Here is a 22,218-nt window from a genome sequence, read left to right as displayed (position 1 = left end):
TGTCGGTCTACAGGCTCATGTGATGGTGTCTGGAGAGCAGGACAGTGGTGGAGAACATCCACAAATTTTGCACGCCCAATTTTTCAGTTTTTGATTTGTTAAAGTTTGAAATATCCAATAAATGCCGTTCCACTTCATGATTGTGTCCCACTTGTTGTTGATTCTTCACAAAAAAATACAGTTTTATATCTTTATGTTTGAAGCCTGAAATGTGGCAAAAGGTCGCAAAGTTCAAGGGGGCCGAATACTTTCGCAAGGCACTGTATGTCCGATTGTACATATAATATAACAAAAATGAAAACGTTTAAGAGGTCGGAGTTTGTTTATAAATACTTAAATGCTATAAGTACACAGTTATCTAAGTACACCATCATGCTTTCAGGATGGGTGTCTTTTCAGGACATCTTTAGTAGTGGACACTAAATCACCACACTACCTCTCTTCTTTAGTTGTGGACACTACATCATCACACTCCCTCTCTTCTTTAGTTGTGGACACTACATCACCACACTACATCACCACACTACCTCTCTTGCTCTTGGTCCTCATCTTTATAAGTCACCTTGATTTATCACCTGTGTGTTTCATCAGTTTCTTTATGATAATATTTAGTGAACTACATGACAGCTAAAGCAAGGGGCAATAGTAGTACAGTAGTAGACTACAGATGCATGCTGGGCCGGGCACGTCCTGAGCTAGCGAAGTGAACGTTACTGGAGCCAATTTGGAGCGGGCGAGAAGGCCGACACTCCAGTCTTTGTAACCTCGCTCTGCGCTCCAGTCAAATTGGGCTCCATCTCTGCTCCACTCACATTCACTGTTCCTTCCATAATGTGTGTGTGTGTTTGTGTGTTCCAGCTCCTGGACAACGTTGAGAACAAAATGAAAGGCACCTGCGTGGAGGGAACCATCCCCAAACTGTTCAGAGGAAAGATGGTGGTACGTTCATGTCCTCTATTCTCTCTCCCTCTCTCCCCGTTGTCTGTCGCGCTGTCCAGTTCTATTTCCAGTGTAACTGTGTGTTGTCTCTCTCCAGTCCTATATCCAGTGTAACTGTGTTGTCTCTCTCTCTCTCCAGTCCTATATCCAGTGTAACTGTGTTGTCTCTCTCTCTCTCCAGTCCTATTTCCAGTGTAACTGTGTGTTGTCTCTCTCCAGTCCTATATCCAGTGTAACTGTGTTGTTTCTCTCTCTCCAGTCCTATATCCAGTGTAACTGTGTCTCTCTCCAGTCCTATATCCAGTGTAACTGTCTCTCTCCAGTCCTATATCCAGTGTAACTGTGTCTCTCTCCAGTCCTATATCCAGTGTAACTGTCTCTCTCCAGTCCTATATCCAGTGTAACTGTGTGTTGTCTCTCTCTCCAGTCCTACATCCAGTGTAACTGTGTTGTGTTGTCTCTCCAGTCCTATATCCAGTGTAACTGTGTGTTGTCTCTCTCTCCAGTCCTACATCCAGTGTAACTGTGTTGTGTTGTCTCTCCAGTCCTATATCCAGTGTAACTGTGTGTTGTCTCTCTCTCTCCAGTCCTATATCCAGTGTAAGCACGTTGACTACCGGTCAGAGCGGATAGAGGATTACTACGACATCCAGCTCAGTATCAAAGGAAAGAAAAACAGTGAGTATCAATCCTCTTTCCTTCTCTGGGGTTATTGGATGTGTGTCATATCGCTCCAGTCTCCGTCCTTATACAGGGGAGTTATTGGATGTGTGTCATATCGCTCCAGTCTCCGTCCTTATACAGGGGGGGTGATTGGATGTGTGTCATATCGCTCCAGTCTCCGTCCTTATACAGGGGGGGTTATTGGATGTGTGTCATATCGCTCCAGTCTCCGTCCTTATACAGGGGGGGGTTTGGATGTGTGTCATATCGCTCCAGTCTCCGTCCTTATACAGGGGGGGTTTGGATGTGTGTCATATCGCTCCAGTCTCCGTCCTCATACAGGGGGGGTTATTGGATGTGTGTCATATCGCTCCAGTCTCCGTCCTTATACAGGGGGGGGTTTGGATGTGTGTCATATCGCTCCAGTCTCCGTCCTCATACAGGGGGGGTTTGGATGTGTGTCATATCGCTCCAGTCTCCGTCCTTATACAGGGGGGTTATTGGATGTGTGTCATATCGCTCCAGTCTCCGTCCTTATACATGGGGGGTTATTGGATGTGTGTCATATCGCTCCAGTCTCCGTCCTCATACAGGGGGGGTTATTGGATGTGTGTCATATCGCTCCAGTCTCCGTCCTTATACAGGGGGGGTTATTGGGTGTGTGTCATATCGCTCTAGTCTCCGTCCTCATACAGGGGGGGTTATTGGATGTGTGTCATATCGCTCCAGTCTCCGTCCTCATACAGGGGGGGTTTCTGCTTTGAGAAGGGGCTTTATGTGGTGGGCGCAGTCGTCCTGTCGGCGCGGCTGGATCTTAGAGACGTTTAGAGGCCCCCGTCTTGGCGGTGTAGACAAATGGTCAAGGGGTGGAGACCGGGCCGGCGGGTGGGAGACCGGGCCGGCAGGGGGGGGAGACTGTTTGACGGTGTGGTTTTGAGTCACGTAGAGTCTTACATGGGCAAAGGCAGAAATGTGACCTGGACAACTTCTTCATCAATTTCCCTGTCAGACAAGTTGATTACAAACAAGACTAGCCTGCTAGGAACCGTGAACAAGACTAGCCTGCTAGGAACCGTGAACAAGACTAGCCTACTAGGAACCGTGAACAAGACTAGCCTGCTAGGAACCGTGAACAAGACTAGCCTACTAGGAACCGTGAACAAGACTAGCCTGCTAGGAACCGTGAACAAGACTAGCCTGCTAGGAACCGTGAGCAAGACTTGCCTGCTAGGAACCGTGAACACACAACGGAGACTAGCCTGCAATGAACAGTGAACACACAACGGAGACTAGCCTGCTATGAACAGTGAACACACACAAGACTAGCCTGCTAGGAACCGTGAACACACAACGGAGACTAGCCTGCTAGGACAGTGAACACACAAACAAGACTAGCCTGCTAGGAACAGTGAACACACAAACAAGACTAGCCTGCTAGGAACAGTGAACACACAAACAAGACTAGCCTGCTAGGAACAGTGAACACACAAACAAGACTAGCCTGCTAGGAACAGTGAACACACAAACAAGACTAGCCTGCTAGGAACAGTGAACACACAAACAAGACTAGCCTGCTAGGAACAGTGAACACACAAACAAGACTAGCCTGCTAGGAACAGTGAACACACAAACAAGACTAGCCTGCTAGGAACAGTGAACACACAAACAAGACTAGCCTGCTAGGAACAGTGAACACACAAACAAGACTAGCCTGCTAGGAACAGTGAACACACAAACAAGACTAGCCTGCTAGGATTGTAGAATTAAACAAAACAGATCCTTGACTCTCTAAAAAAAATTATATATATCTTTTTTTTAATTGATATATTTCCATGAATATTATTAAATGCAATTAATAATTTACACTTGTTTATTAACTTTATCGGGCATGTTAGCCACCTTGCAGGTTGATATGCATCTGATGCTGATGCTAAAGGGGATACCTGGCAACGTTCTCTAGCGTGTTCTGATAGGCTGAAAGGCCAGGCTGTTCTAGGGTTCAGGGTTTATCTGAGTTCCACATGCAGAATGTCTTTACTCCCGGTGTCCTTAATGCTGAGTGCTTCAAATCACATTTCTACTGTCTTTTGGTATGACTCGTACGGGGATGGAACTCCCAACCTTTCAATCTCAGGGCAGACACTCTATAACCACAAGGTGTGTGTGTGTGTGTATGTGTCTAACTGTTTGTTCTCTCTCTCTCTAGTCTTTGAGTCCTTTAAGGACTATGTCGCTGTGGAGCAGCTTGACGGAGACAACAAATACGACGCAGGAGAACACGGTCTACAGGTGAGGCCTTATTCAGGCTTTATAAAGGCCTTATGTATGGTTAAGATGCTTTATATGACTACGGATGAGGCCTTATTCAGGCCATATGTATGGCTAAGATGCTTTATATGACTACAGGTGAGGCCTTATTCAGGCTTTATAAATGCCTTATGTATGGCTAAGATGCTTTATATGACTACGGATGAGGCCTTATTCAGGCTTTATAAAGGCCATATGTATGGTTAAAAGATGCGTTATATGACTACAGGTGAGGCCTTATTCAGGCTTTATAAAGGCCGTATGTATGGTTAAAAGATGCTTTATATGACTACGGATGAGGCCTTATTCAGGCTTTATAAAGGCCATATGTATGGTTAAAAGATGCTTTATATGACTACGGATGAGGCCTTATTCAGGCTTTATAAAGGCCGTATGTATGGTTAAAAGATGCTTTATATGACTACGGATGAGGCCTTATTCAGGCTTTATAAAGGCCGTATGTATGGTTAAAAGATGCGTTATATGACTACAGGTGAGGCCTTATTCAGGCTTTATTAAGGGTGTGTACAGGATTTATAGATGTTTTTATAAACACTCAGGCTACATGACATATTCATAATGAGGTTATAGAGTTGATGATGGGTGTAAGTGTGCTTTATGAGCATGGCCTATAGGTGAGGCTGTAGAACAGCTGGCCAATCATGTTTGGTTCGAGGGCTGCAACGGGATTTCAAATATTCTTAGGACAGATTTGTTGGTCAAAATCAATTATTTGGACCAGAGAAGGGTCAGTTAGTTGAACATCTCTGGGTCCTATATAATCTACACATACTCTCTGTCTAGATTCAGACCTGGGGGGTCTCTGGTCCTGTATAATCTACACATACTCTCTGTCTAGATTCAGACCTGGGGGGTCTCTGGGTCTGTATAATCTACACATACTCTCTGTCTAGATTCAGACCTGGGGGGTCTCTGGGTCCTATATAATCTACACATACTCTCTGTCTAGATTCAGACCTGGGGGGGTCTAGATTCAGACCTGGGGGGTCTCTGGGTCCTATATAATCTACACATACTCTCTGTCTAGATTCAGACCTGGGGGGGTCTAGATTCAGACCTGGGGGGTCTCTGGGTCCTATATAATCTACACATACTCTCTGTCTAGATTCAGACCTGGGGGGTCTAGATTCAGACCTGGTGGGTCTCTGGGTCCTATATACTCTCTGTCTAGATTCATACCTGGGGGGTCTAGATTCAGACCTGGGGGGTCTCTGGTCCTGTATAATCTACACATACTCTCTGTCTAGATTCAGACCTGGGGGGTCTAGATTCAGACCTGGGGGGTCTCTGGGTCCTATATAATCTACACATACTCTCTGTCTAGATTCAGACCTGGTGGGTCTCTGGGTCCTATATACTCTCTGTCTAGATTCATACCTGGGGGGTCTAGATTCAGACCTGGGGGGTCTCTGGTCCTGTATAATCGACTGGAGGTAGGACACGGATGATGAGTCAGTAGATTTACCGGTCATGTGTGTGTTTTCAGGAAGCGGAGAAGGGTGTGAAGTTCCTGACTTTCCCTCCCATACTGCACCTGCAGCTGATGAGGTTCATGTACGACCCTCAGACCGACCAAAACATCAAGATCAACGACAGGTAACACACACCTACACACACACCTGTCTAAACATGTTGATTCCATAGGTAACGCACACACACACCTACACACACACCTGTCTAAACATGTTGATTCCACAGGTAACGCACACACACACCGACACACACCTGTCTAAACATGTTGATTCCACAGGTAACGTACACACACACCGACACACACACCTGTCTAAACATGTTGATTCCACAGGTAAACTGACTATACCAAACGTTAAAAACAACTTCCTGATATTGAGTTGCATCCCCGTTTGCCATCAGAACAGCCTCAATTCATCAGTGCGTGGCCTCTACAAGGTGTTGAAAGCGTTCCACAGGGATGCTGGCCCATGTTGACTCTACAAGGTGTTGAAAGGGTTCCACAGGGATGCTGGCCCATGTTGACTCTACAAGGTGTTGAAAGGGTTCCACAGGGATGCTGGCCCATGTTGACTCTACAAGGTGTTGAAAGGGTTCCACAGGGATGCTGGCCCATGTTGACTCTACAAGGTGTTGAAAGTGTTCCACAGGGATGCTGGCCCATGTTGACTCTACAAGGTGTTGAAAGGGTTCCACAGGGATGCTGGCCCATGTTGACTCTACAAGGTGTTGAAAGCGTTCCACGGGGATGCTGGCTCATGTTGACTCTACAAGGTGTTGAAAGTGTTCCACAGGGATGCTGGCCCATGTTGACTGTACAAGGTGTTGAAAGTGTTCCACAGGGATGCTGGCCCATGTTGACTCTACAAGGTGTTGAAAGCGTTCCACAGGGATGCTGGCCCATGTTGACTCTACAAGGTGTTGAAAGCGTTCCACAGGGATGCTGGTCCATGTTGACTCTACAAGGTGTTGAAAGCGTTCCACAGGGATGCTGGTCCATGTTGACTCTACAAGGTGTTGAAAGTGTTCCACAGGGATGCTGGCCCATGTTGACTCTACAAGGTGTTGAAAGCGTTCCACAGGGATGCTGGTCCATGTTGACTCTACAAGGTGTTGAAAGTGTTCCACAGGGATGCTGGTCCATGTTGACTCTATAAGGTGTTGAAAGTGTTCCACAGGGATGCTGGCCCATGTTGACTGTACAAGGTGTTGAAAGTGTTCCACAGGGATGCTGGCCCATGTTGACTCTACAAGGTGTTGAAAGCGTTCCACAGGGATGCTGGCCCATGTTGACTCTACAAGGTGTTGAAAGCGTTCCACAGGGATGCTGGTCCATCTTGACTCTACAAGGTGTTGAAAGTGTTCCACAGGGATGCTGGTCCATGTTGACTGTACAAGGTGTTGAAAGTGTTCCACAGGGATGCTGGTCCATGTTGACTCTATAAGGTGTTGAAAGTGTTCCACAGGGATGCTGGCCCATGTTGACTGTACAAGGTGTTGAAAGTGTTCCACAGGGATGCTGGCCCATGTTGACTCTACAAGGTGTTGAAAGCGTTCCACAGGGATGCTGGCCCATGTTGACTCTACAAGGTGTTGAAAGCGTTCCACAGGGATGCTGGTCCATGTTGACTCTACAAGGTGTTGAAAGCGTTCCACAGGGATGCTGGTCCATGTTGACTCTACAAGGTGTTGAAAGTGTTCCACAGGGATGCTGGCCCATGTTGACTCTACAAGGTGTTGAAAGCGTTCCACAGGGATGCTGGTCCATGTTGACTCTACAAGGTGTTGAAAGTGTTCCACAGGGATGCTGGTCCATGTTGACTCTATAAGGTGTTGAAAGTGTTCCACAGGGATGCTGGCTCATGTTGACTCTACAAGGTGTTGAAAGCGTTCCACAGGGATGCTGGCCCATGTGGACTCCAATACTTCCCACAGTTGTGTCCAGTTGACTGGATGTCCATTGGGTGGTGGACCATTCTTGGTACACACAGGAAACTGAGCGTGAAAACCCCAGCAGCGTTGCAGTTCTTGACACAAACGGGTGCGCCTGACACCTACTACCCTGTTCAAAGGCACTTCCATCTTTAGTCTTGCCTTCTGAATGGCACACATAGACAATCCTTGTCTCAAGGTTTTAAAACTCCTTCTTTAACCCCGTCTCCTCCCCTTCATCTACACTGATTGAAGTGGATTTAACAAGTGACATCAATAAGGGATCATAGCTTTCACCTGGATTCACCTGGTCAGTCTGTGTCCTGGATTCACCTGGTCAGTCTGTGTCCTGGATTCACCTGGTCAGTCTGTGTCCTGGATTCACCTGGTCAGTCTGTGTCATGGAAAGAGCAAGTTTTCCTGATGTTTTGTACACCCAGCGTAGGTCATGGTAACTTAACCCCCCCCCAGTGTAGGTCATGGTAACTTAACCCCCCCCAGTGTAGGTCATGGTAACTTAACCCCCCCTGTGTAGGTCATGGTAACTTAACCCCCCCTGTGTAGGTCATGGTAACTTAACCCCCCCCAGTGTAGGTCATGGTAACTTAACCCCCCCCAGTGTAGGTCATGGTAACTTAACCCCCCCTGTGTAGGTCATGGTAACTTAACCCCCCCCAGTGTAGGTCATGGTAACTTAACCCCCCCAGTGTAGGTCATGGTAACTTAACCCCCCCAGTGTAGGTCATGGTAACTTAACCCCCCCTGTGTAGGTCATGGTAACTTAACCCCCCCTGTGTAGGTCAAAGCCCCACTGGGGTAACACAGCACATTCCTGTCTGCTTCACCAGGGAGTCTGATGTCCTGAATGGAGCTCATATTGAAGCTACAACACAGGGGGAACATGGAGACCATAATACTAATCACAAAAACACCTTTCCTTCCTCTCGTCCCCTCTCTGTCTCGTCCCCCTCTGTCTCGTGCCCCCCTCTGTCTCGTCCCCCCCCTCTGTCTCGTCCCCCCCTCTGTCTCGTCCCCCTCTCTGTGTGTCTGTCTCTCCTCCCCCTCCTCTCCTGTCTCTCCTCCCCCTCCTCTCCTGTCTCTCCTCCCCCTCCTCTCCTGTCTCTCCTGTCTCTCCTCTCCTGTCTCTCCTCTCCTGTCTCTCCTCTCCTGTCTCTCCTCCCCCTCCTCTCCTGTCTCTCCTCCCCCTCCCAGGTTTGAGTTTCCGGAGCAGCTTCCCCTGGATGAGTTTCTCCAGAAGACTGACTCTAAGGACCCGGCCAACTACATCCTGCATGCCGTGCTGGTCCACAGTGGAGACAACCACGGAGGACACTATGTTGTCTACCTCAACCCCAAAGGAGACGGAAAAGTCAGCGTCAAGGAGCCCATCGTGAGTCCCCCAACCCACCGATCAGTTAAATGCAGTAGTATATTGGATCATTAATGGGGTGTAAGAACTACTGTTGTTTTGTCAACCTGAAAGGTGTTTTATAATGTTATTAACACAGTAAAGGGGAAATTATGTCATAATATGCAGCCAACACTGCTCACGTGTCCTGAGAGATGATGTCATAATATGCAGCCAACACTCTGCTCACGTGTCCTGAGAAATTATGTCATAATATGCAGCCAACACTCTGCTCACGTGTCCTGAGAAATGATGTCATAATGTGCAGCCAACACTGCTCACGTGTCCTGAGAAATTATGTCATAATATGCAGCCAACACTCTGCTCACGTGTCCTGAGAAATGATGTCATAATGTGCAGCCAACACTGCTCACGTGTCCTGAGAAATGATGTCATAATATGCAGCCAACACTCTGCTCACGTGTCCTGAGAAATGATGTCATAATATGCAGCCAACACTCTGCTCACGTGTCCTGAGAGATGTCATAATATGCAGCCAACACTCTGCTCACGTGTCCTGAGAGATGATGTCATAATATGCAGCCAACACTCTGCTCACGTGTCCTGAGAAATGATACAATGACGGTACATAAACTGTTTTCTTAAGGTTCATCTGCTCTCTCTCTCTGTCTCTCTCTCTGTCTCTCTCTCTGTCTCTCTCTCTGTCTCTCTCTCTGTCTCTCTCTCTGTCTCTCTCTCTGTCTCTCTCTCTGTCTCTCTCTCTGTCTCTCTCTCTGTCTCTGTCTCTCTCTGTCTCTCTCTCTGTCTCTCTCTCTGTCTGTCTCTCTCTCTCTCTCTGTCTCTCTCTCTGTCTCTCTCTCTGTCTCTCTCTCTCTGTCTCTCTCTGTCTCTCTCTCTGTCTGTCTGTCTCTCTCTGTCTCTCTCTCTGTCTCTGTCTCTCTCTCTCTGTCTCTCTCTCTCTGTCTCTCTCTCTCTGTCTCTCTCTCTCTGTCTCTCTCTCTATGTCTCTCTTTCTGTCTCTCTCTCTGTCTCTCTCTCTGTCTCCCCTTCCTCTCCAGTGGTGTAAGTTTGATGATGACGTGGTGTCACGGTGCACCAAGGAGGAAGCCATTGAACACAACTACGGTGGCCATGACGACGACCTGTCAGTACGTCACTGCACCAACGCTTACATGCTGGTGTACATCCGCGAGTCCAAACTCAGTAAGTCACCTTGTGGGGCTTTATAACTCAGTAAGTCACCTTGTGGTGCTTTATAACTCAGTAAGTCACCTTGTGGTGCTTTATAACTCAGTAAGTCACCTTGTGGTGCTTTATAACTCAGTAAGTCACCTTGTGGTGCTTTATAACTCAGTAAGTCACCTTGTGGTGCTTTATAACTCAGTAAGTCACCTTGTGGTGCTTTATAACGCAGTAAGTCACCTTGTGGTGCTTTATAACTCAGTAAGTCACCTTGTGGTGCTTTATAACTCAGTAAGTCACCTTGTGGTGCTTTATAACTCAGTAAGTCACCTTGTGGTGCTTTATTACTCAGTAAGTCACCTTGTGGTGCTGACGTTTTGCTCTATGAAGCCTGATCACTCACTAAGCCAATGCTATGAAGCCTTATACTACCTTTTGTAGCACATGATTAGGAAACCCTGTGTTCTCCCTCCAGGTGAGGTATTGTTAGGTAACCCTGTGTTCTCCCCCCAGGTGAGGTATTGTTAGGTAATCCTGTGTTCTCCCTCCAGGTGAGGTATTGTTAGGTAACCCTGTGTTCTCCCTCCAGGCGAGGTATTGTTAGGTAACCCTGTGTTCTCCCTCCAGGTGAGGTATTGTTAGGTAACCCTGTGTTTACCCATCTCCCTCCAGGTGAGGTATTGTTAGGTAACCCTGTGTTCTCCCCCCAGGTGAGGTATTGTTAGGTAACCCTGTGTTCTCCCTCCAGGTGAGGTATTGTTAGGTAACCCTGTGTTCTCCCTCCAGGTGAGGTATTGTTAGGTAACCCTGTGTTCTCCCTCCAGGTGAGGTATTGTTAGGTAACCCTGTGTTCTCCCTCCAGGTGAGGTATTGTTAGGTAACCCTGTGTTCTCCCTCCAGGTGAGGTATTGTTAGGTAACCCTGTGTTCTCCCCCCAGGTGAGGTATTGTTAGGTAACCCTGTGTTCTCCCTCCAGGCGAGGTATTGTTAGGTAACCCTGTGTTCTCCCTCCAGGCGAGGTATTGTTAGGTAACCCTGTGTTCTCCCTCCAGGTGAGGTATTGTTAGGTAACCCTGTGTTCTCCCTCCAGGTGAGGTATTGTTAGGTAACCCTGTGTTCTCCCTCCAGGTGAGGTATTGTTAGGTAACCCTGTGTTCTCCCTCCAGGTGAGGTATTGTTAGGTAACCCTGTGTTCTCCCCCCAGGTGAGGTATTGTTAGGTAACCCTGTGTTCTCCCTCCAGGTGAGGTATTGTTAGGTAACCCTGTGTTCTCCCTCCAGGTGAGGTATTGTTAGGTAACCCTGTGTTCTCCCTCCAGGTGAGGTATTGTTAGGTAACCCTGTGTTCTCCCTCCAGGTGAGGTATTGTTAGGTAACCCTGTGTTCTCCCCCCACGTGAGGTATTGTTAGGTAACCCTGTGTTCTCCCCCCAGGTGAGGTATTGTTAGGTAACCCTGTGTTCTCCCTCCAGGTGAGGTATTGTTAGGTAACCCTGTGTTCTCCCTCCAGGTGAGGTATTGTTAGGTAACCCTGTGTTCTCCCCCAGGTGAGGTATTGTTAGGTAACCCTGTGTTCTCCCCCCAGGTGAGGTATTGTTAGGTAACCCTGTGTTCTCCCTCCAGGTGAGGTATTGTTAGGTAACCCTGTGTTCTTCCCCCAGGTGAGGTATTGTTAGGTAACCCTGTGTTCTCCCCCCACGTGAGGTATTGTTAGGTAACCCTGTGTTCTCCCTCCAGGTGAGGTGCTGCTGGCTGTAAACGACGTGGACATCCCCCAGCAGCTGGTGGAGAGGCTTCAGGAGGAGAAGAGGGTTGAGGCTCAGAAGAGGAAGGAGCGGCAGGAGGCCCATCTCTACATGCAGGTCCAGGTAAGGAGCCCCCCCCAGTCACAGGTCCGGTTAAGGCTTGGAGCCCACCCCCCAGTCACAGGTCCAGATAACAGAACAGCTTTTGGAGAATGTTGGTGTTATGAATCACTTCTCTCTCTCCATGTCTCTTCCCCCTCCCTCTGTCTCTCCCATCGCCCTTTCTCTCTCCTCCTTTCTCTCTCTCCTCCGCTCTCCTCGCCCTCGCTCTTTTCCTCCTCCCGCTGTCTCCCCCATCGCCCTCTCTCTCCTTTCTCTCTCTCCTCCGCTCTCCTCTCCCTCTCTCTCTTCCTCCTCCCTCTCTCCTCCGCTCTCCTTGCCCTCTCTCTCTTCCTCCGCTCTCCTCTCCCTCTCTCTCTTCCTCCTCCCTCTCTCCTCCTCCCTCCTTTCTCTCTCTTCCTCCTTTCTCTCTCTCCTCCGCTCTCCTTCTCCTCTCCTTCTTCTCCTCCTCTCTCTCTCTCCGATCTCCTTCTCCTCTCCTTCTTCTCCTCCTCTCCTCCGATCTCCTTCTCTTCCTTCTTCTCCTCCTCTCTCTCTCCTCCGCTCTCCTTCTCCTCTCTCTCTCCTCCCAGATTGTGACAGAGGACCAGTTCTGTGGTCACCAGGGTAATGACATGTATGATGAGGAGAAGGTGAAGTACACTGTGTTCAAGGTCCTGAAGAGTTCCACGCTGCAGGAATTTGTCCAGAATCTCTCCCAGACCATGGTGAGATTCCTGTCTCCTCTCTGTCTCTCTCTCTCTGTTCCTGTCTTCTCTCTGTCTCTCCCTGTTCCTGTCTTCTCTCTGTCTCTCTCTCTGTTCCTGTCGTGTCTCTCTCTGTCTCTCTCTCTGTTCCTGTCGTGTCTCTCTCTGTCTCTCTCCCTGTTCCTGTCTCCTCTCTCTCTCTGTTCCTGTCGTGTGTCTCCTCTCTCTCTCCTTTCCTGTCTCCTCTCTGTCTCTCCTTTCCTGTCTCCTCTCTGTCTCTGCGTTCCTGTCTTCTCTCTGTCTGTCTCTCTGTGTGTTGCTGTCCTCTCCTCCGTTAACCTTTTAACCTGCTGTTCCACCTCTGTTCTACTTCTCCCGGAGGACGTCGAAGTAAGAACCCTGGAGAGGAACCATGCTAGTGTGTAGGCCCAGTCTGACAGTGTGTATTGATGTGCTACAGGGATTCCCACAGGACCAGATGAGGCTGTGGCCCATGCAGGCCCGGAGCAACGGCACCAAGAGACCTGCAATGCTGGACTACGAGGCAGACTGCAGCAAGTCTGTGAGTAACACAACCACCAGGTTGTCGTCTCTTGGAAGACAGTAGAGGGACTGGTGTGTGTGTGTGTAACCCTCCGTGTGTGTGTGTGTGTGTAACCCTGTGTGTGTGTGTGTTTAACCCTGTGTGTGTGTGTGTGTGTGTGTGTGTGTGTGTTCTCCCCAGATGATAGACTTGAGCGACAACGAGAATCCCTGGACTATATTTTTGGAGACGGTGGATCCTGAGATGGCTGCCAGCGGAGCAACGTTACCCAAGTTCGACAAAGACCGTGAGTTCAGACTGTTACCCAATTATCACAGACCGTGAGTTCAGACTGTTACCCAATTATCACAGACCGTGAGTTCAGACCATTACCCAATTATCACAGACCGTGAGTTCAGACCGTTACCCAATTATCACAGACCGTGAGTTCAGACCGTTACCCAATTATCACAGACCGTGACTATTACCCAATTATCACAGACCGTGACTATTACCCAATTATCACAGACCGTGACTATTACCCAATTATCACAGACCGTGACTATTACCCAATTATCACAGACCGTGACTATTACCCAATTATCACAGACCGTGACCATTACCCAATTATCACAGACCGTGACTATTACCCAATTATCACAGACTGTGACTATTACCCAATTATCACAGACCGTGAGTTCAGACTATTACCCAATTATCACAGACCGTGACTATTACCCAATTGTCACAGACCGTGACTATTACCCAATTATCACAGACCGTGACTATTACCCAATTATCACAGACCGTGACTATTACCCAATTATCACAGACCGTGACTATTACCCAATTATCACAGACCGTGACTATTACCCAATTATCACAGACCGTGACTATTACCCAATTATCACAGACCGTGACTATTACCCAATTATCACAGACCGTGACTATTACCCAATTATCACAGACCGTGACTATTACCCAATTATCACAGACCGTGACCATTACCCAATTATCACAGACCGTGACTATTACCCAATTATCACAGACTGTGACCATTACCCAATTATCACAGACCGTGAGTTCAGACTATTACCCAATTATCACAGACCGTGACTATTACCCAATTATCACAGACCGTGACTATTACCCAATTATCACAGACCGTGACTATTACCCAATTATCACAGACCGTGACTATTACCCAATTATCACAGACCGTGACCATTACCCAATTATCACAGACCGTGACTATTACCCAATTATCACAGACCGTGACTATTACCCAATTATCACAGACCGTGACTATTACCCAATTATCACAGACCGTGACTATTACCCAATTATCACAGACCGTGACTATTACCCAATTATCACAGACCGTGACTATTACCCAATTATCACAGACCGTGACTATTACCCAATTATCACAGACCGTGACTATTACCCAATTATCACAGACCGTGACTATTACCCAATTATCACAGACCGTGACTATTACCCAATTATCACAGACCGTGACTATTACCCAATTATCACAGACCGTGACTATTACCCAATTATCACAGACCGTGACTATTACCCAATTATCACAGACCGTGACTATTACCCAATTATCACAGACCGTGACTATTTTTTTACATAACTGTGGTCAAGTAAAAATAGATGGTCATTTTTTGTTTTAATAAATAACGATCGTCCTCACACTCTCTCTTCTCTTTTCAGACGACGTCATGCTGTTCTTGAAGATGTATGATCCCAAAAGCAGAAGCTTAAATTATTGTGGACATATCTACACCGCTATATCCTGTAAAATACGTACGTGTTGTTTCAATTGAATTGTTTCAATTGAATTGTTTCGCTTTTGTTATTTAAGCCTCCTAGAGTGCAGGAAATGGAGGGGGGGTTTCAGTTAGAGGGGGGGGGGTTCAGTTAGAGGGGGGGGTTTCAGTTAGAGGGGGGGGGGGGTTTCAGTTAGAGGGGGGGGGGGTTCAGTTAGAGAGGGGGGGTTCAGTTAGAGAGGGGGGGGTTCAGTTAGAGAGGGGGGGGTTCAGTTAGAGAGGGGGGGTTTCAGTTAGAGAGGGGGGGGGGGGTTCAGTTAGAGAGGGGGGGGTTTCAGTTAGAGTGGGGGGGGGGTTCAGTTAGAGTGGGGGGGGGTTTCAGTTAGAGTGGGGGGGGGGTTCAGTTAGAGTGGGGGGGGGGTTCAGTTAGAGGGGGGGGGGGTTCAGTTAGAGTGGGGGGGGGGGGTTCAGTTAGAGTGGGGGGGGGGGAGTTCAGTTAGAGTGGGGGGGGGGAGTTCAGTTAGAGTGGGGGGGAGTTCAGTTAGAGTGGGGGAGGGTTCAGTTAGAGTGGGGGGGGGGTTCAGTTAGAGTGGGGGGGGTTCAGTTAGAGTGGGGGGGGGTCAGTTGGAGTGGGGGGGGGTTCAGTTAGAGTGGGGGGGGTTCAGTTAGAGTGGGGGGGGGTTCAGTTAGAGTGGGGGGGGGGTTCAGTTAGGCCTCCCCCTCCTTACTCAGCAGCACCTCCTTGTTAAATCCTGAGGAGAACCCTGTGGTAGATGTGGAGTAGTTTTAGAGTTGAGGTGTGTGTGTGAAGGAGTGTTAAATGTACGTTGTTTTCTCTACCAGGAGACCTGCTGCCCGTCATGTGTGAGAGAGCAGGCTTTCAACAGGAGACCAGCCTTATCCTCTATGAGGTGAACACACACACACACACACCCACACCAGTCCCTCTACTATGTAGAGGCCACTAGTCCTCTACACTGGGTGGTAAATCAAACCACTAGTCCTCTACACTGGGTGGTAAATCAGACCACTAGTCCTCTACACTGGGTGGTAAACCAGACCACTAGTCCTCTACACTGGGTGGTAAATCAAACCACTAGTCCTCTACACTGGGTGGTAAACCTTCAGTAAATCAGACCACTAGTCCTCTACACTGGGTGGTAAATCAGACCACTAGTCCTCTACACTGGGTGGTAAATCAGACCACTAGTCCTCTACACTGGGTGGTAAACCAGACCACTAGTCCTCTACACTGGGTGGTAAACCAGACCACTAGTCCTCTACACTGGGTGGTAAATCAGACCACTAGTCCTCTACACTGGGTGGTAAATCAGACCACTAGTCCTCTACACTGGGTGGTAAATCAGACCACTAGTCCTCTACACTGGGTGGTAAACCAGACAACTAGTCCTCTACACTGGGTGGTAAATCAGACCACTAGTCCTCTACACTGGGTGGTATATCAGACCACTAGTCCTCTACACTGGGTGGTAAATCAGACCACTAGTCCTCTACACTGGGTGGTAAACCAGACCACTAGTCCTCTACACTGGGTGGTAAATCAGACCACTAGTCCTCTACACTGGGTGGTAAATCAGACCACTAGTCCTCTACACTGGGTGGTAAATCAGACCACTAGTCCTCTACACTGGGTGGTAAATCAGACCACTAGTCCTCTACACTGGGTGGTAAATCAGACCACTAGTCCTCTACACTGGGTGGTAAATCAGACCACTAGTCTTCTACACTGGGTGGTAAATCAGACCACTAGTCCTCTACACTGGGTGGTAAATCAGACCACTAGTCCTCTACACTGGGTGGTAAATCAAACCACTAGTCCTCTACACTGGGTGGTAAACCAGACCACTAGTCCTCTACACTGGGTGGTAAACCAGACCACTAGTCCTCTACACTGGGTGGTAAATCAAACCACTAGTCCTCTACACTGGGTGGTAAACCAGACCACTAGTCCTCTACACTGGGTGGTAAATCAGACCACTAGTCCTCTACACTGGGTGGTAAATCAGACCACTAGTCCTCTACACTGGGTGGTAAATCAGACCACTAGTCCTCTACACTGGGTGGTAAACCAGACCACTAGTCCTCTACACTGGGTGGTAAACCAGACCACTAGTCCTCTACACTGGGTGGTAAACCAGACCACTAGTCCTCTACACTGGGTGGTAAACCAGACCACTAGTCCTCTACACTGGGTGGTAAATCAGACCACTAGTCCTCTACACTGGGTGGTAAACCAGACCACTAGTCCTCTACACTGGGTGGTAAATCAGACCACTAGTCCTCTACACTGGGTGGTAAACCAGACCACTAGTCCTCTACACTGGGTGGTAAACCAGACCACTAGTCCTCTACACTGGGTGGTGCACGCCTAAATTGAAGAGTAATTACACCCAAAAATGTCAACATAATTTGTTCCTGACCTCAAATATTTTCCCTGCTGTGGTTTAACCATTGTTGGAGACTATTTTTTTCCGAAGGTCCTTCATTTGACTCATTATCTCTTCCTGGGTTTAACATCTTTTGACAAAACATTTACTGCAGTAACTGTTGCTATTTCATTTTCCTGCTGGACTGAACCAAACCCCTAAACCGCAATACGTACCAAACCGCAATACGAACCAAACCCCTAAACCGCAATACGAACCAAACCCCTAAACCACAATACGAACCAAACCCCTAAACCACAATACGAACCAAACCCCTAAACCGCAATACGAACCAAACCCCTAAACCACAATACGAACCAAACCCCTAAACCACAATACGTACCAAACCCCTTAACCACAATACGAACCAAATCCCTTAACCACAATACGAACCAAACCCCTAAACCACAATACGAACCAAACCCCCTAAACCACAATACGTACCAAACCGCAATACGAACCAAACCCCTAAACCACAATACGTACCAAACCCCTAAACCACAATACGTACCAAACCCCTTAACCACAATACGAACCAAATCCCTTAACCACAATACGAACCAAATCCCTTAACCACAATACGAACCAAACCCCTTAACCACAATACGTACCAAACCCCTTAACCACAATACGAACCAAATCCCTTAACCACAATACGAACCAAACCCCTAAACCACAATACGAACCAAACCCCTAAACCACAATACGAACCAAACCCCTAAACCGCAAGACGAACCAAACCCCTAAACCACAATACGAACCAAACCCCTAAACCACAATACGAACCAAACCCCTAAACCACAAGACGAACCAAACCCCTAAACCGCAAGACGAACCAAACCCCTAAACCACAATACGAACCAAACCCCTAAACCACAATACGAACCAAACCCCTAAACCGCAAGACGTACCAAACCGTGAGTTTGGTAAACGGGCTTGGTGAACCACACACACACACACACCCAACTCCAGGTCTATCACATCTACACAAACAGCCTCCATCTCCCATGTGTCTGTGTTCCAGGAAGTGAAGCCTAATTTAACAGAGCGGATACAGGACTACGACGTGTCATTGGACAAGGCCCTGGATGAGCTCATGGACGGAGACATCATCGTCTTCCAGAAGTAAGTCATTCCAACATGGGAATCTAACAACAACCCACAGGAGGGAACCGACATGGAGAGCCCTGTCGTAGAGAATGTTCTGGTCATCTCAACTCATTGTGTTTGGAGAATTCAGTAACACATTGACTAGCCTCTCCCAGCTAATGTCTGTCTGTTTTTCCTGTCTCCTCTCGTCTCGTCTCCTCTCGTCTCCTCTCGTCTCCTCTCGTCTCGTCCTCTCCTCTCCTCAGAGACGACCCAGAGAACGACAGCAGTGAGCTGCCCACAGCCAAGGACTACTTCCGGGACCTCTACCACCGAGTGGACGTTATCTTCTGTGACAAGACCATCCACAACGACCCCGGCTTTGTCGTCACACTCTCCAACAGGATGAACTACTTCCAGGTAACACACACTACCAACAGGATGAACTACCAGGTCAGCAAGAGGTCACACCGTCTTGCATTGTGGCCGTTCCTTCAACATTTTGGGTATTGTTCCATAAAGCTAGTGTGTTTAAAGACATGCTCTGGTACTTTGGGTATTGGTCCATAAAGCTAGTGTGTTTAAAGACATGCTCCGGTACTTTGGGTATTGGTCCATAAAGCTAGTGTGTTTAAAGACATGCTCTGGTACGTTGGGTATTGTTCCATAAAGCTAGTGTGTTTAAAGACATGCTCTGGTACGTTGGGTATTGGTCCATAAAGCTAGTGTGTTTAAAGACATGCTCTGGTACTCTGGGTATTGTTCCATAAAGCTAGTGTGTTTAAAGACATGCTCTGGTACGTTGGGTATTGTTCCATAAAGCTAGTGTGTTTAAAGACATGCTCCGGTACGTTGGGTATTGTTCCATAAAGCTAGTGTGTTTAAAGACATGCTCCGGTACTTTGGGTATTGTTCCATAAAGCTAGTCTGTTTTGTTAAAGACATGCTCCGGTACGTTGGGTATTGTTCCATAAAGCTAGTCTGTTTTGTTAGACATGCTCTGGTACGTTGGGTATTGTTCCATAAAGCTAGTGTGTTTAAAGACATGCTCTGGTACGTTGGGTATTGTTCCATAAAGCTAGTGTGTTTAAATACATGCTCTGGTACGTTGGGTATTGTTCCATAAAGCTAGTGTGTTTAAAGACATGCTCTGGTACGTTGGGTATTGTTCCATAAAGCTAGTGTGTTTAAAGACATGCTCTGGTACGTTGGGTATTGTTCCATAAAGCTAGTGTGTTTAAAGACATGCTCCGGTACTTTGGGTATTGGTCCATAAAGCTAGTGTGTTTAAAGACATGCTCCGGTACTTTGGGTATTGTTCCATAAAGCTAGTGTGTTTAAAGACATGCTCTGGTACGTTGGGTATTGTTCCATAAAGCTAGTGTGTTTAAAGACATGCTCTGGTACTTTGGGTATTGTTCCATAAAGCTAGTGTGTTTAAAGACATGCTCCGGTACTTTGGCCACTAAATGTATTTTTGAACCTACTGCTTTGGGCTGGATGTGTCAAGGTGTTTGTTGTTCATACTGTTGTTCATAGTTATGTAAAATCTATGAGCGGAATTACTGTCTTACCTCAATTTGCCATGAAATCCGTAGTTTGAAAGCAACTGCTTTCTTGCACCTTACAAAAGTACTGGAGAATCTCTTTAACCTGTCTTGTCAGGTGGCGAAGACGGTGGCTCAGAGGTTGAACACAGATCCCATGCTCCTCCAGTTCTTCAAGTCCCAGGGGTAGGACTGCCGTCACACACACGGACACACACTCCGGTTTTACGTGTGCAGTACAGTATGAAAAGTTTGAAGCCCCAAGTTGACTTGTTGAGTAACCTGTCCCTCTCTCTCTCGTCCTACTCCCTCTCTCGCTCCTCCTCCTTCCCTCTCTCTTCCCCCTCTCTCTCTCCTCCTTCCCTCTCTCTTCCTCCCCCTCTCTCTCTCTCCTCCCCCTCTCTCTCTCGTCCTCCTTCACTCTCTTCTCCTTCACTCTCTTCTCCTCCTTCACTCTCTTCTCCTCCTTCCCTCTCTCTCCTCCCCCTTCCCTCTCTCTCCTCCCCCTTCCCTATGTCTCTCCTCCTTCCTCTGTCTCTCCTCCTCCTCTTTCCTCCCCCTCTCCTCTCCTCTCTGGGCAGGTACAGAGACGGACCTGGGAATCCTCTCAGACACAACTATGAAGGAACCCTCCGAGATTTGCTGCAGTTCTTCAAACCACGTCAACCCAAGAAACTCTACTACCAACAGGTGTGTGTGTGTGTGTGTGGGGGGTGTGTGTGTGAGAGATATGATTGACAGTCAGCATTGACGGCGACGTGACAGCGGATGACTGAGTCTATTTGAACTTGGCTGGCGCGTCCCGGTGAAGAACGGTGTCGCTCTCGGTAGACAGCAGAGCAGCGAGTCACTTCCTATCAGTCCCCATTCAGATGTTTAAGATACGAGTCCCATCGGTCGACAGACCCCAAACCCATCAGTCAGGAAAACCTCTTCATGTCGTCTTTACATTCTGCACCTCATCTCCTGTGACAGAAGACGTGTGGACCTGAGTATGTCACCGTCATTGACCTCCAGGGTTTTTTAACTTGGGAGAATAAACCTCTAGACAATATCGGTAGTCTAGTCAACCTGAGCACTGTGCCCAGCGTCACACGCTGACCAACGAGAGGTCATCTGGCACACCTTCAGCCTTCAAATGATTGAAATGTCTTTGTGTTGATACGAGGGTTTATCAGATGACTGACAACGTATGTTGTTGTTGAACATGAAGTATCAGAGACGTCTCTCATCTGGATAAACCTGCTACAATTTAACCCTGGTTTTACGTTGAACAGTCATTTTTAGATGTACAGCGTAAAGTTGATCGTTCCAGAAGCGATCGCTTTTGCCACCCTGCATGGCCGAGGAGAGGAGAAGTTCTCTCCAGAACTTCCTACCGGTCTTAACCATTAGGGGGGAAATCCAAAGTTAGCTAATTCAATATAATCATCATCTCTGGTGGTGGAGGAGCTTCAGCATGGAGCAGGAGGTGGTGTGGAGTATTATATAAGGCCTGCTCTTAGCCTCTGACCAGGCTTTCAACTACATTATCTTTCCTCGTGAGTCTCCCGGTCTTTCAACTACATTATCTTTCCTCGTGATTCTCCCGGTCTTTCAACTACATTATCTTTCCTCGTGATTCTCCCGGTCTTTCAACTACATGATCTTTCCACGTGATTCTCCCGGTCTTTCAACTACATTATCTTTCCACGTGATTCTCCCGGTCTTTCAACTACATTATCTTTCCTCGTGATTCTCCTAGGTCTTTCAACATTATCTTGATTCGTCCAGTTGCATTAGATGTTGCTCTACAGCCCAACTGTTGTTTGTAGCTTATTATTTTACTATATTAAAACATTTTTATAATGTGTCTGTCCGATAAGGGGCGATGGCCTCGTACACCGCAATGTTTTCTGGGTACATAATCACGATAGGACAATGGTTGACATTGGGGGTGTACCTGTGGGTGTGGGGGTGTACCTGTGGGGGGGTGTGTGTACTGACTGTTAATGTTGTCTCCTCTCAGTTGAAGATGAAGATCACAGACTTTGAGAACAGGAGGAGCTTTAAGTCCATATGGCTCAACAGCCAGTACAGAGAAGAGGTAACATCACACACCCCCCCCCCCCGCCCCTCCCTGTTTAGATTACAGTAAAGAGACAACATTTATATTACACAGTGTAGAGACGACATTTATATTACACAGTGTAGAGACGACATTTAGATTACACACAGTAGAGAGACGGCATTTAGATTACACACAGTAGAGACAACATTTAGATTACACACAGTAGAGACAACATTTAGATTACACACAGTAGAGATACAACATTACACACAGTAGAGATACAACATTACACACAGTAGAGATACAACATTACACACAGTAGAGACAACATTTAGATTACACACAGTAG

The 22,218-nt window shown here is 47.6% G+C and overlaps 2 protein-coding genes across 3 annotated transcripts in view; one reads left to right on the top strand and one right to left on the bottom strand.

The window, feature by feature from the left end:
* Window positions 1–22,218, bottom strand: part of LOC139421752 (NLR family CARD domain-containing protein 3-like) — a 1,082,035-nt gene that overhangs the window by 431,146 nt on the left and 628,671 nt on the right. The gene's annotated exons all lie outside the window — the stretch shown is intronic.
* Window positions 1–22,218, top strand: part of LOC139421750 (ubiquitin carboxyl-terminal hydrolase 7) — a 66,923-nt gene that overhangs the window by 28,967 nt on the left and 15,738 nt on the right. Inside the window, exons 9-25 of one of the 2 annotated variants that reach the window (XM_071172868.1) lie at window positions 859–939; window positions 1,527–1,617; window positions 3,809–3,891; window positions 5,417–5,526; window positions 8,545–8,722; window positions 9,760–9,904; window positions 11,619–11,749; window positions 12,319–12,453; window positions 12,893–12,994; window positions 13,157–13,262; window positions 14,681–14,773; window positions 15,580–15,647; window positions 18,208–18,308; window positions 18,539–18,692; window positions 19,938–20,005; window positions 20,401–20,509; window positions 21,828–21,905. In XM_071172868.1, the coding sequence (XP_071028969.1) occupies window positions 859–939; window positions 1,527–1,617; window positions 3,809–3,891; window positions 5,417–5,526; window positions 8,545–8,722; window positions 9,760–9,904; window positions 11,619–11,749; window positions 12,319–12,453; window positions 12,893–12,994; window positions 13,157–13,262; window positions 14,681–14,773; window positions 15,580–15,647; window positions 18,208–18,308; window positions 18,539–18,692; window positions 19,938–20,005; window positions 20,401–20,509; window positions 21,828–21,905 (1,833 nt within the window). The remainder of the gene's footprint in view (window positions 1–858; window positions 940–1,526; window positions 1,618–3,808; window positions 3,892–5,416; window positions 5,527–8,544; window positions 8,723–9,759; window positions 9,905–11,618; window positions 11,750–12,318; window positions 12,454–12,892; window positions 12,995–13,156; window positions 13,263–14,680; window positions 14,774–15,579; window positions 15,648–18,207; window positions 18,309–18,538; window positions 18,693–19,937; window positions 20,006–20,400; window positions 20,510–21,827; window positions 21,906–22,218) is intronic. The other variant, XM_071172870.1, reaches the window with a different exon arrangement.

Source organism: Oncorhynchus clarkii, chromosome 12 (assembly GCF_045791955.1).
Source record: "Oncorhynchus clarkii lewisi isolate Uvic-CL-2024 chromosome 12, UVic_Ocla_1.0, whole genome shotgun sequence".
In the NCBI taxonomy this organism is placed as follows: domain Eukaryota; kingdom Metazoa; phylum Chordata; class Actinopteri; order Salmoniformes; family Salmonidae; genus Oncorhynchus; species Oncorhynchus clarkii.
This window is presented reverse-complemented; position numbering and strand designations above follow the sequence as displayed.